Source organism: Erpetoichthys calabaricus, chromosome 2 (genome assembly GCF_900747795.2).
Source record: "Erpetoichthys calabaricus chromosome 2, fErpCal1.3, whole genome shotgun sequence".
Classification (NCBI taxonomy): domain Eukaryota; kingdom Metazoa; phylum Chordata; class Cladistia; order Polypteriformes; family Polypteridae; genus Erpetoichthys; species Erpetoichthys calabaricus.
The window spans coordinates 336,067,485-336,081,409 of NC_041395.2; the positions used below are offsets into that span (position 1 = coordinate 336,067,485).

General features: G+C 38.2%; 1 protein-coding gene across 3 annotated transcripts in view; it reads right to left on the bottom strand.

The window, feature by feature from the left end:
- Positions 1-13,494, bottom strand: part of LOC114647350 (caprin-1-like) — an 84,476-nt gene extending 70,982 nt beyond the window's left edge. For all 3 annotated transcript variants that reach the window (XM_028796051.2, XM_051923463.1, XM_051923462.1), the window contains exons 1-2: positions 13,329-13,494; positions 11,624-11,797 (exon numbers count right to left, since the gene is read on the bottom strand). In XM_028796051.2, coding sequence (XP_028651884.1) covers positions 11,624-11,797 — 174 coding nt within the window. In that variant the 5' untranslated portion in view covers positions 13,329-13,494. The remainder of the gene's footprint in view (positions 1-11,623; positions 11,798-13,328) is intronic.
- Positions 13,495-13,925: the final 431 nt, after the last annotated feature.

A 13,925-nucleotide genomic window follows, 5' to 3' on the forward strand; every position in this document is an offset into this window, starting at 1 on the left:
TACAAATGAATCCACTGCCCTCAATATCACATACTCCAGTGCTCAAAAGTAACTGTACAGAGGGTAAAGAGAAGTCATCACACTCAGTCAACTTTCTGAACAGCAGTACTTTTTCTGCATTGTTATACTGCATCCTCTGTTGCATGCATCAATCCAAATGTTTAAATTTTACACTGTTTTGAGTACTAGCAGGGGCATTCATTAGTCTTAAATGTTTTTTTTGGTTTATGTAAATATTCAAATTAAAATAAATGCAGGTTAAATTTTTCTTTAGGGATTTGCATATATTCTGAAGAAATTCCTTCATATTCACAGTGAAACACTTTCACGGTCTTACTTGCATTTTCTCCAAGATAAACTTTTCAAACACACCAAAAAAAGAAAAACCCTGCTTTTCATATCGTACAACCTAACTGATCTCCTTATAGTTCTAAGAATATTACCTGAAAATAATGTCATGTGAAAAATTGAGACATACACATGAACTGTACTTTCATTATTTTACCACAATTAATACTAGGTCTGTATTGGTTATGAAATTAAAATACAGATGGTCAAAAGTATTACTTCCACTATTAAAAAAATAAATAAAAATAAAAAAAGTGGGTTTTTTTTGGTTTTTTTTTAAATAGTCAACTTTTAAAAAATGTAAATGAAATTAACCTGAACAATCTTGATATCCAGTAACTCAAATGACAGATACATTTGAATTTTAGTATTTTTAAGCAGCATTTTTTCCAGTTACAGGACATAAATCCAAATTTAGTAATTTATGAAAACCTTTAGGATAACCATTCACACTCCATAAAATGCCCCCATTTGATGCTACATTTTTGATTGGAGAGAGGCACCTGACCCCAGTGTAATTCAGACCCTGAATCAATTTCCAATTTAAAATTGCTCTCCTCATACACTTGTATGCACAGCAAAGAACTACATGAGCAAAAGAATAAAGTTTTATGCCCAGTGAAGTACAATGTGCCATTTTTCCCCAAACGGCCTAGTAAGTATATATCACTCCATTATTATTATTAAATCAGCTATGATATGAAATGATCAGTGCTGGGACTGAAATGCATTAAAAATAGGCAACACTGTAGCTAATGATCAACCCAAATCAACTCGACTCTTCGTAAGCACACTGGATCCCAAGAATTTCTAACTGGCTGGGAGTACAAATAACCTCCATTTCAAGCGGATTTATGAAGCAAACAGCATCATTTCAAAATACAGAGTCTACTCAACTTTAGTTTAAAAACTAAAGTGAACAAATGTTTGCCCTTTTAACTTGGATTGCACTATTCTAATGTAGAGAAAAGCCAAGCAAAATGACACCTTTTATTGGCTAACTAGAAAGATTACAATATGCAAGCTTTTCGAAAGCTTGCATATTGTAATCTTTCTAGTTAGCCAATAAAAGGTGTCATTTTGCTTGGCTTTTCTCTACATTCATAATGGCTAACACGGTACAACACCCTAGTACTACTATTCTAATGCACATTCAAGTCTTCAGGTGTTCAATTCCTTTTTTGACTTCTAAATTTCTAGAAAAATCTCATTCTAGTTTAGGATAGTCTGAAGTTTGATAAAACACAATCGTTTCATTAAATTTAAAAGGCATTCCTGGGACAATTTTGTTTACAAAATACTTTGTTTATATCATAAAAATTGTTCCAACAGCTAAATTAGACCATACTGTATAAACTAATTATATGTTGTACCTTGCGCTGTGGCAAAAAGCCAGGGCAATCACAGGCAACAGAAAAAACTAGGGTACAAACACACAATTACTTCTCAGGCAGAAGTGGGAAGTCAAGATTACAGACTGCAGAGTGTTCAGTAATTGAGAATACAGGAAATACAATTTGAAAAGGTTCAACATTAGAGGGCGGGGGGGGGGGGGGAAACACACACACACACACACAAACGTGTGTACATCCACGTGCAGACATGTACAGTTTTATACTTCAAACTTATTCATTCCATCATGTGATCCACTAAGTCAGCGGTTCTCAAACTGTGGGGCATGAATGTTGCCATATGTGGTGTAATTTCTCTATTCGTAGGAAAATTTAAACTTGTAGCGCGGTTTCAGCAGCAAAAAATATAGGAATAAATTTTATTAGGGTTTCAAAAAAACGTTAGGGGGGCGCAATTAAAACTTGTGAAAACTCGGTCGCAAATACTTAAAGTTTGAGAAACGCTGCACTAAGTAATGGTTACAGGAAGAAAAAAATAAATAGAAGGCAATAACTACCCCTGGGCAGAGTGACATAGTGTAACTATGCAAAAAAATTATTCAGGTTCAAATTTTACACACTGAGGATGACCAAGGATATTAGAGTAATCCATTGGCAATTACTGATGCAAACTCCAGCCAAAAAGTACCCAAAAAACAGAGATCAAAACAGTTTTTGGTCTCCTTAACTGTATGCTTTTCCTATTGAGAGCAAGATTTTTTTACATTTATTGAAAGTGCTTAACTTTATAACAATTTTGTGTGCCAAAGGCATAAATGTCAACTTTGTAAAGAAATAACGGACTTTAAAGGACAATTTCAGTATTTTTCAAGTATCTGTTTAGCAAATAATTAAAACTTAAGATATTTTAAAACCTGCGGTGGGCTGGCGCCCTGCCCGGGGTTTGTTTCCTGCCTTGCGCCCTGTGTTGGCTGGGATTGGCTCCAGCAGACCCCCCCCCCCCCCCCCCCCGTGACCCTGTGTTCGGATTCAGCGGGTTGGAAAATGGATGGATATTTTAAAACCTGCGGTGGGCTGGCGCCCTGCCCGGGGTTTGTTTCCTGCCTTGCGCCCTGTGTTGGCTGGGATTGGCTCCAGCAGACCCTCCGTGACCCTGTGTTAGGATATAGCGGGTTGGATAATGGATGGATGGATATTTTAAAACAGTGTGACCTGGTGGCATAGTGGGCAATGTTCACCTGGGGTTTCCCATTGGGGATGGAGAAAGGTGATGAAAAGTTTAGTTCATGAAGGACTAAATGAATTTTCTCAATAGAAAAGAGACATTTTCAGTATTCAGTGTTAAAAACAGGTAATAATACACAGTTTGTACTTTAATCTATGCAATGCTTAGCATTTTTACTTTTTATTATTAAGAAAAAACAAGCAGTCTACTGATGCAATCAAAAGAAACTTTTATCAAAGTTCAAATTAAATACATGAACATTTTAATACATGAAGGATTTGTATAATTTTATTATTGGAAGGAAAAAATATTACAGAAGGGAAAAATTGCATCAGCAGCATAGCAGTCATCAAGGACATCCCATAAGGACAGGTTCATCACCATCATCTTTATCATTGCCAGGGATACTAATGAAACATTTTAGCTAGTGTTAGCCAGTCTGTTAGCTATCCAATCATAAACCATCACTCTATTACCCATAACTGACCATGTGCAAAACCGCAATACTTGAACAACTGGTGCTAGAATGGGACTTTGCTTTTACTGCCTTTCACAAACTCATCAGCGGAACTGTCCCGTATTAGAACTAAGCCAATGAAATTTTTCAGTGGATGGTACATAGGCCCTTATTAAAGTTAAGGGAGGATGCATTGGTGGCAGTGTATTGTCCATGATGGAAGCCAGCAGCACTACAAAGCATTACATTTTATGAAGGAAAGCATTTCAGTGCTCAGTCAGGCACAAGGCATGAAAGGGAGTAAAAGGCCAAAAGTATACTACTTGATAGAAGTGAATTATTAAAGCAGTGCATTAGTGCCACAGTGACAGCAATATATATTAGTATTATTTTAAACACAGAGCATTTTGACCCTGTCCTAGTGCTTCAAGAATCAAAACTGCTTAATCTGGTATCATTTTCTCCCTTTCCCCACAGACACTAGCTAAATGTTAGCAGGCTTGCACAATGAGGCAAGAACTATAGCAGAGCCCTCCTCAATGCTTCTAGCAAGTCAGCCCATAAGCTATCAAACTGCCAAGCACTGGAGCCGGGCTGTAGGATGGCAGGAATTAACAAGAATACATTAAACAACATGTTACCAGAAATGTTACATACACAAAAAAAAAAAAAAAAAAAAAAAGGACTACACATTGGACACCAAACTCCAAGCGATTCTCTTTTAAGATATTAATTCAAGACCTTAGAGGATGACAGTTTCACAGTTACTGCCTCACTTATCCGACAATGGCATGGCATTCTAAGAAACAGACATCAAAAATACCCGTTCCAAAATATTTAAAAAAACAAAAATGTGGTAACTGTCTTTAATGAAGCAAATGGGTAGAAAATGCTGTATCTTACGAGTCAGTTGACCAAAACCCACTCAAACATTAATCTTTGCACATTTTTTCTAAGAAACATTATTTTGCCACAATTAAACTGCAGAAAAACTTAATATTTAAGTGACAGAAAAGTTTGTTAATGGTACGCATCTTTGATGGTGACCGATTAAGAGTCAGTTTAGACTCTTAAGAGTTGTGCCGAATGGGTACCTACATTACAGAGAAATCACACAATCCATGTTCCAGTTCTGAACGTGAAATGTGTTTAAAAAAAAAAAAAAAATATGCATGGATAGATGGATGGACGGACATCAGAACGCAAGTGATGCGGTATCCTCATTCTCCTGAAGTCGCTAAAATGCCAACACCAAGAAGCCAGCTTAAGGATGGTCAAAACTTGCTTTAACTTTAAGCACATTTCCATGCCAAGCTTGTATATTTGTTAGTTAGGGATTTCTTAGTTTTGTTAAATAAAATATGCGCCTATATATTAGTGCACAATTAAGGGGAGGTTCTATTATAGCCCCTACAAGTTAATTGTAAATTGAATATTCTAGTTATTTATCATTCTGACTACAGACTAATTCACTTTATGATCTGCCTTGCAGATGGTGGGATACGGTGTGCAAATAGTTTCAAACCATACTGAATGTACTGAACATACACATGGAATGTACCGAAGTGAAGCCTATACAAGTTTGCCATAGACCGCAAAATTATAGAAAGCAACTGAAGTTTAACATGTGAAAACTAAGTTTGTAAGGAAAACAGTTGAAACTTTTTAAATTTTTGCCCTTTATTCTGCGTGTATTAACTGAATTTGTATGATTTGTTCCTTTTTAAACTATTAAACCTTTTTAAAACAAACTATTGGACTGAGAATTTTGTTTTGTTACACATTTGACTTGTGCTTGATCCTAACTTGTCAATTCAGTAGCTGCTCATTTTTGGGAAACTGGAAAAGATGCAGCTACAAAGTTTGTGTTTTTATAAATCCCAAATTTTACTCACTCCCCCAACCAAGCATAAGCATATTTCGATACAGGATTTCCCACATCACTACTGAGAGAGTAGATGTGGAGGTGGTGCACTGCTACACATTAGTGACAAGTGGGACCGAGCTCTTAACAGAGTGGAAATTCATAAGAATGGGGCAAAACAGACTCTTACGAATCTTCGACAACTCTGTGATGGAAAGTGCAATTTTCTATGTTGTGATGTGCTGGGCAGGTAACATCACTTCTAGAGGCGCCAACCGAATTAACAAGCCAATTACTTATTTTTTGTTTAGCGCTCTTCAATGAGTGAATTTGCAGAGTGCTGTGAACAAATTATCCGATTAAATAAAAGAAAACACCCATTACTAAATAAAGAATTAGACCTTGCATTTACTTTAGTGGATGCCTTTATCCAAGGTGACTTGTAACCTTTAAAATACAATCGGTTACAATTCTTTTAGTTTTCCACTTGTAACATAGGCAGGTCAAGTAACTTGCTCATGGTCACATACATAAAGATGAAATTAATTTAAAAGGAAAGCTAACTTATGGGCTGCCATCTCAGCCTACTGGAAGTAATAGTGAAGGAAACGGACGACAAAACTGATTTTTGAACAATGCTGAAAATTGTCTGACACACTAACACTGAGGATTTTCATACAATAAGTTATTCAAAAGTGTGTTTAACATCAAAAATAAGCCTGCATAATGACTCTCTGCGATTAACTGCCAAGTCATTTTTTCCCCCTCTTTATCTTTCTTTAGTCATTCTGTTGTATACTGGATAGGAGTTTTTTGTCTGTCATAAACTTACGTACTAGCTATGCTACCCGTCTAACATGAATTGAACTCTAAAATCGACACAGACCTCAAAATTTACAATAAACTATACAAGACATTTCTGTTATATGTCACTAGGCATGGGATTTGTAAAAGCACTATTAATGTTTGTGACGCACCATCTTTTAGAATGGCAGATATAGCAACCGGACTGGTGCACACAAACACTTGAGCTATGTTCACATTACAGGCATCATTGCTCAATTCTGATTTACCTATCTTGACGGTTCACATTCATAAAGTACCTGTACCCAACCGTACCATACGTCCAAACATTCGTCCAAACATTAAGCATGTGTCACATTAATTCTTTTGGGCACAAGTCATCTGCATCACAAAACAACTAAAAACATTTTCAAGAGGACTCATGGTAATAAATTTGACACCCACTGCACGCCCAACCTACCTGGAAAGGGGTCTCTCTTTGAACTGCCTTTCCCAAGGTTTCTTCCATTTTTTTCCCCTACTAGGTTTTTTTTGGGAGTTTTTCCTTGTCTTCTTAGAGAGTCAAGGCTGGGGGGCTGTCAAGAGGCAGGGCCTGTTAAAGCCCATTGCGGCACTTCCTGTGTGATTTTGGGCTATACAAAAATAAACTATTGTATTGTGAATCTGACAAAACTAACTCACTAGTCGCAAGTGTATGTACCGTATTTTGCTCTGGAGGATGGCAAACTGTTAGCTACATATAAATAGGTTGAGATGGTGGAAAAAAAAAAAAAAAAAAGTCAGATGGCTAGCCATAACCAGCTGGCACTGCTGCACCAACAGATATGTGGGTACGAGAAAGTCGGCAAAGTGGAACTGTGACAACAGCTCTCCACTGTTTTGCAGCACTGTCGGTGCGCTTGGAGAACAACCGCTCCAAGTCCATGTGTATAGGCAAAACACACCCCACATACACGAATTCTGATCTGGCCGTTCACATTCATGTCGTATGCCCACAAATCAGATACATGTCCAATCTAGGACCAGTATGAAACTGTCTCAATGTGATTTTAAAAGATCAGATTTCAGTGTCAACAGAGACCTGGAAAAACAGATGTGTTGCATAAAGGAGATTTTTTTTAAATATAATTCAATTTACTTCAGCCTGGTAATGTGAACATACTTATTTTTAAGAAGGTGAATTAGGCTTCCATACAAAGCCAAATTTCACCCTGTGGAAAAATACACTTCTATTTAAAACTGCACAGTCTCTGCAATGGATCAGAGTCTTGTCTGGATCAAATAGCTACCTAGCATGAGATGCTGAAGCATTAGGCTTCAGACACAAAACCCCTCAAGTTGATCAAGTTTTAATATTGTGTTATTTATAGATGGCAACATCTGGTTTGAGTTCAAACAATGGGCACTGTAGCTTTTTGATATTACTGCACCCAACATCTCTTGAATAATGCGTATTTGTTTTCTTCTAGACAATATTTGTAGACTATGCACTCGGGTGCAAAGTCTACGGTTGAGGGGCGCAAGTTGGTCAATAAGAGAAGGAAAGAAATAAAACTACCTTGCCTACCTTACACAAATACCAAACGCGGGATAGCGGACCATGTCTTAAAAAGTGCATTCACGGACATTAACGACATGTCCGATTACGGCATATGATCATGGGTGCAAACCAGTCGGTCGCCATGTTAGCTTATTGGGCCATGTGCGCCGTTTCAGGTTCTGCCTTTCCAGTACGAGCAAAGGTAATGTCCGGGGGTGGAGCACACAAATAAACAAGCCGCAAGGTGAAAAAAAAAAAATACACACACACATACCAGTTTCCCTAACATACGGACATTTTGCGTTTGACAAAAGAACAAAGATTTGCACATAACAAGAACAGTGGGCCTCTTTTGGGCCCACTGTGCTGGCCGAAGCCGCGCCGTCGATTTCGAAAAGGGGCCGCGTGACGCTCGCTCGCGTGAGCGCGCAGTAGAAAAACGAAACCGTTCGCAGCGCTTCAATTTTCATACTAACGTCTAAGTGCAACAGATTCCACACCTTATCTTAATCCATGAATAAAAAAATGTCATTTTCACTCCCAATCGATTATCACGGCCGTTTACTTAAATAATAAAATGCACATAACTGCGCGCTATTATTTCGAAAAATGAAATTAGTTAAAAAAAAAAAAAAAACAGTCACATGTGGTCGGGCCACGCCAATTAGTAAATGATGGGGGGGGGGGGGGGGGGGGTGCAATTTGCGAGCTGGTCAGCCGCCGAGGCCCCATGACACTTTCTGTAAGTTTCAGCCCGAATGTTTTCACCACGAAACAGGGCCTCAGTTCAGCGCTGCGCATGGCATGGCACAGCCCACCCCGAGGCACAAAAACCGTCGCGTTAAAAGGGCCGCACGAGACTGCTAATGCGACAATGGGGCAGCACGAAAAACAGAAGCCTCAAGCCCGAGTTGCCAAGCATTCATGGTTAAATGTAAATATAACATTAAAAGAAAATAAACGCAATCGATGTATATAAATGCATGGATATTCACCCACATACGTGTGTGTGAGTGTGCATACATTCATTGATCAAAAATGTCCCCATAGGTAATGTCCTATCCAAAATTGTGCATTAATTCATGAAATGTGTTTTTAAAGTATGGTCTGCACAATGTGCAAAGATGCCCATTAACTCCAAATCTCAGTCTTAATCAGATTATACACATCTGATCAGCTATACTGTACCTAGAAAGTGCATTGGTCTTGTGGTTTCCATTCAGAAGCATTAAACAAATATCCTAAGTCCCTACTGACTCACTATATGAGCAATTGACTTGCAGCTCCAACAATTTTAGCACCTCTAGAATGGGCTGATCACATAAAAAAAAAAAAAAAAGTTACTACCTGAAACAATCCCACACAGATTTAAAAAAAAAAAAAAGCCAAAATCACTACTGTACACCAGTGGATCTCACAATGGGTGCACCATTATGGCTGCAGGTTCTCTTTCCAACCAGCTTCTACTTGCAACTGGACTCTGAACTTTATTAAGCCAGCTGGTAGCATCAACTTTACATTTTGTATCTATATTAATAATTACAAACAGGATGTGTTATTTACATACTGAAGCAAAAAATGTTCGTTTTAGGCGGAGAAGAATTAATTTCTCTTGCTTTACAACTTTGTTCTGGTTGTTCAAGATATTTAATAATGAGCAGACAAATGTACAATAGTAAAAATAGCAGCTTACTAGTATTTGGTGTTTGCACTGGTGTCTACTCAGTTGTCAGGAGTCAAATGCTATTAGAAGAGCAAACTTAAAAAAATGAATTAAACAGTACGGCATTAAGCATTGGAAATACAGCAAAAATAGATTTCTTACAAATGTAAATCTCAACTGTACTTATCGCAATGCACAATAAGGGAAAAAAGCAGCTTATTAATAAAAAGACCAATTAAAGGTAAAATAACTGATTTTTAAGTTGACAAAACCTTGCAGCCACAGGTAACACACCCGATGACAAGCCCCCACCTTCCCAACCCCAACAACTGAGTGCGAACCACTGGTGTAAACCACAAGGCTGGCATGTTTAGTCTCACTCTCAATACTTGTAACTAATCACCAATGTTGCAATTCAAAACGGAGTATTTAAATAAATCAAATAAAAATCAATCAATCCCAAATAGTCAAAATGTCTGCTTTGTTAAAGGTGATTAGCCCATACTTGATCCTTTTGATAGTATGTATGATGGATTTGTCAAAATGTGTGAAGTCAGTAAAATCTTTATAAAAAGGACTACTGAAACACTAGTTTCACACATAAACCTATGGTCCTAAAATAAAATGCAAATACCTAGTTAAGGATAGTAAGTGGCTGGTTGATGGTGACTTTTTGGCTAAAGGATCTGTGCCGGTAACTGGAAGGCTGCCAGTTCAAATCCCGGCAGTGCCAGAAGGAATGCTACTCTATTGGGCCCTTGAACAAGGCCTTTAACATGCAATTGCACCAGGGCATTGTAGAAACCCAAAGCTTCTTTCTGCCTCTAGGTAACTCTGGAGAGTAAGTTAGGGTATGTGAAAGATGAAATTCCTAATGCAAGAAATTAAATCATACATGGCAAATAAACTGAATTAATATTTTCTAAACATCTACTTCTTTCAGTTCCTCTAAAAGTTAATGTATTTTATTACTTGTGGTGGCTCACATGGAGCAAGGTGAACATTAACCTGAAAAGAGACTGCAAGTTAAAAAATTTTAAAAATAAAAAACCATGCATCCATCCATTTTCCAACCCGCTGAATCCGAACACCACAAATATGAAATAAAACAAAATGTGTTACTACAACGCAGTCCACAAATATAATGAACGCGATTATAAATTCTGAACATGTATGCACCATGTCCTGCGAAATCATCAAGAGGCTCCCATTAATACAAAAGATGAGAAGCTTTTGATACTCGTTTTCTAACTAGTTACCTTTTACTTCCTCTAGAAATTATACAGCATTTTATTCTTTCTAGAGGTCCATACAGAGCAAGCCGAACCTTTCCATTTTGGGAGCACATTCTTTTATTGTCACCAAAAAATAAATAAATAAATAAATAAATAAGCTGCTTCACATTGATCACATTGGTGAAGTACCTTCATGAATAATTTGCTCTTCAAACAAACATTGATCCAAGGATGTAAAAGTAATGCTTTCATGTGGTCAGAAGTTTCAAATATTTGAGTGTGCTAAAGAAATTCATCCAAGAGAAGCTAGTGCATTGAACCTGCCATCACATTAGTAGCAGATAGAATATGGATTGGAGGGGGTGAGGGATAGAGGGGAGCCTGGGACGTGGGCCAATACACTATATGATTACATTATAAGAAAAATTTTAAATAGACTCTGGATGTTTAAACATAGTAAAATGGAAGCAAAACACTGTCTGGCTTGAGGATGTCGTTCAACAGCGGATGGCAGCCGTTTATCAAGATAGATAGATAGATAGATAGATAGATAGATAGATAGATAGATAGATAGATAGATAGATAGATAGATAGATAGATAGATAGATAGATAGATAGATAGATAGATAGATAGATAGATAGATAGATAGATAGATAGATAGATAGATAGATAGATAGATAGATAGATAGATAGATAGATAGATAGATAGATAGATAGATAGATAGATAGATAGATAGCCTGCAGGACCACCTTCCTGAAGCAAAACTGTCAGACTCAGCCTTTTGCTGAAGGAGCCCCAAAGGCTGACCCATATGTTCTATAGAATTTGTCAAATATACTATTACAGAAGGCCAGCACCTTAACCTTCATCCCTGTCTCTCTATATCCTCCAGAAAATTTAGGCTAGTTCCCACACACCAACACGAATATCCTTTATATGTTTTATAACTCTGATGGCCAGTGCGAACGTGCCATCTACCTACCTAAAAAGGTTAAAAACATTCAGTCCCCCATCACTGAAGAGAGACATAAACCAAACAAGCATTAATTATGTGCTTACTTTAAAAAAACGGCAGGTAGGCCTGACCGCCAACGGTGGCTTCAGCAATCATTCTGTCATGCATTTCCACTTACCTTTTTCTTTTCAAGATTTCGGACTTTCTTTTCGATGACAGAAAGCACCTGCTTGATGGCTTCTGTCTGAACCCCAGAATGGAATGGGCCAGACACAGATAATGAACCTGGAACGGATCCCACCTCTGGACTGGAGGACTGTAGGGTCCTGTTGCCAATAGTCGCTGAGGGCATCTTTTAAAAAGAAAAAAAATCAAATTGTATTATCACCATAATACAAAGAGCTTAAAGTTACTGTATTTTACCATTTAACTATTCATGTATTATGTACATTAAATGGTATTTTGTCTTGCTAAATGACTTGTGTATCTGTACTTATGTAAAGATGGCAAAACAGGATGTGAATTACGCATCACCATTACTTTTATTAAACTGACATTAACCCTTCCACCATCCCATTTTTCAAACCCGCTTATCCAAAATAGGGAGGTAAGGAACCCGGACCCTATCCCAGCAATCATCAGGCACAATGCAGAACAATCCCTGGCTTAGGTGCCAGGGGCATTTAAAACAAGGTCCACTGCAGTATATTTCTGTATGTTTTAATGTTCTACTGATTTCTCTTAAAAATGTGCACACTACTCAGATTTGTGAAAATATATGAAAAATCAACTTTTTTTTTTTTGTATTTATTAAAGAATGCATCCCGGCAAGGCACGGTTCAGGAGCACAATGTTCTTTATAATAAAAAGGTACTTGCTTATTTAGTTTCATTCCTGCAATCTGAATAATAAGTTTGAATTTGTTTGCAGAACGGGGTATAGTACAAGAATATGATGTTTAAAAAGAATCTATTTCGCCATTAGACAGCACACTACAAGTTACTAAGGACATAAGTAACTGACTTTTTTGTAAGGACCAGAGTTCAGAGTTCAATGTCAATTTCATCTGCTTTAACGACACAACCGTGTCTGTTTCGAACATAACGCCATGGATAACTGTAACGGCATTTAAAACGAACTAACGTATCAACTTGGGCCACGCTTTGGCACCACACTGCAACTGGACCCTTTTCCGATTTTGTGCAGGTTGTGTCTTTGTTGCTGCATGTGGATGTTCTCGAGCCTTCCCTCCTGGGATTCTAGGATCTTCCGACCGTCTGGCTGGGATAATGGCATAAGTAAAGTGGCCTGGTGCGCCATTGTACCCTGCAATGGTCTGGCACCACATCCAGAGTCTGCTCCTGGTTTGTGCCTATTATTAGCGAGATGGGCCACTGCTCCCCACTAACTTAACCGGTAAAGATAAATTCAGAAAGTGACAGACGCAACATAAAAACTTAAATGCGGCCCAAGAAGAGCGTCCTCTGCTCGTTAGTGACTGCAAGATTGCGCTATACGAGCCACTCCTTTTAAATAAGAGTGCTTAGATTCAATTATGGAATTTAAAACGATCCGAAATTCGCGATGACAAAAGGGACCCACATTTTAAACAAAACCCCCTCCCCCTTCTCTTCTGGCTCATTCCTTCCTCCATTAACCCGTAACAGTTGAACCCAAAGAAATGTAATAATATCGCCAGACGTGCGCAAGGTGTCGGTCTACTTCTTTATAATACCCATAAATATAAAGACAGAAAAGTAAAATAAAAGAGACAAGAGGGCCTCGTAACTGACGACTTCGCTGCAGCAGCTCCGCTCCACTGAAACAATGACATTTTAACACAATCGCAGGAGTCCATTTCATCCCACGCTGACGCTGCTTACCTTTTTTCAGTGTGTTTAATTCCGAAAAAGGTAATCGATTTAGGTGCTTTCTTCAAAAATTGGTTTCTTGTTTTCCGAAATTGTGTTGCTCTATTTTTATTTATTTTTTTTAATGGGATCCGCCCCACCGGCCGCACCGACAACTGAGAGAGTCCGAGATGAGCGGTAAGTCTTTATATGGCGGAAGGTCCCCTCCGCAGCGTCTGTCTAATGCCCTGCCTGACGAAAACTCTTCCTGTAAAGCCGCTCAGTTAATGTAAAAAAGACAATAGCGGAATGAAGTCAGACTTCAACCAAATTCCGCACACCAATGTAATCGTCTACGTTCGTTAGTTACGAGTCGTTCACTGCCGAGTTGTTGGGGATACTTCCCGACGCGAGTTGTTATGGGCTGTGTTTTCAAAGAGCGACATGTCTGCTGTCCGCACCACAAGGCACGTGCTGACCAAAAACAGCGACGGTAGTTCCTATTCAGCAGTTGTACTCACTTCGTCTAATAAAATGTCAGAACCCAGGAGAGATGGCAGGCAATTAAATGCGACATCCACTCACGTTGGGTAATCCTGAGTAACTAAAACATCTTAACAGGGTTATGGG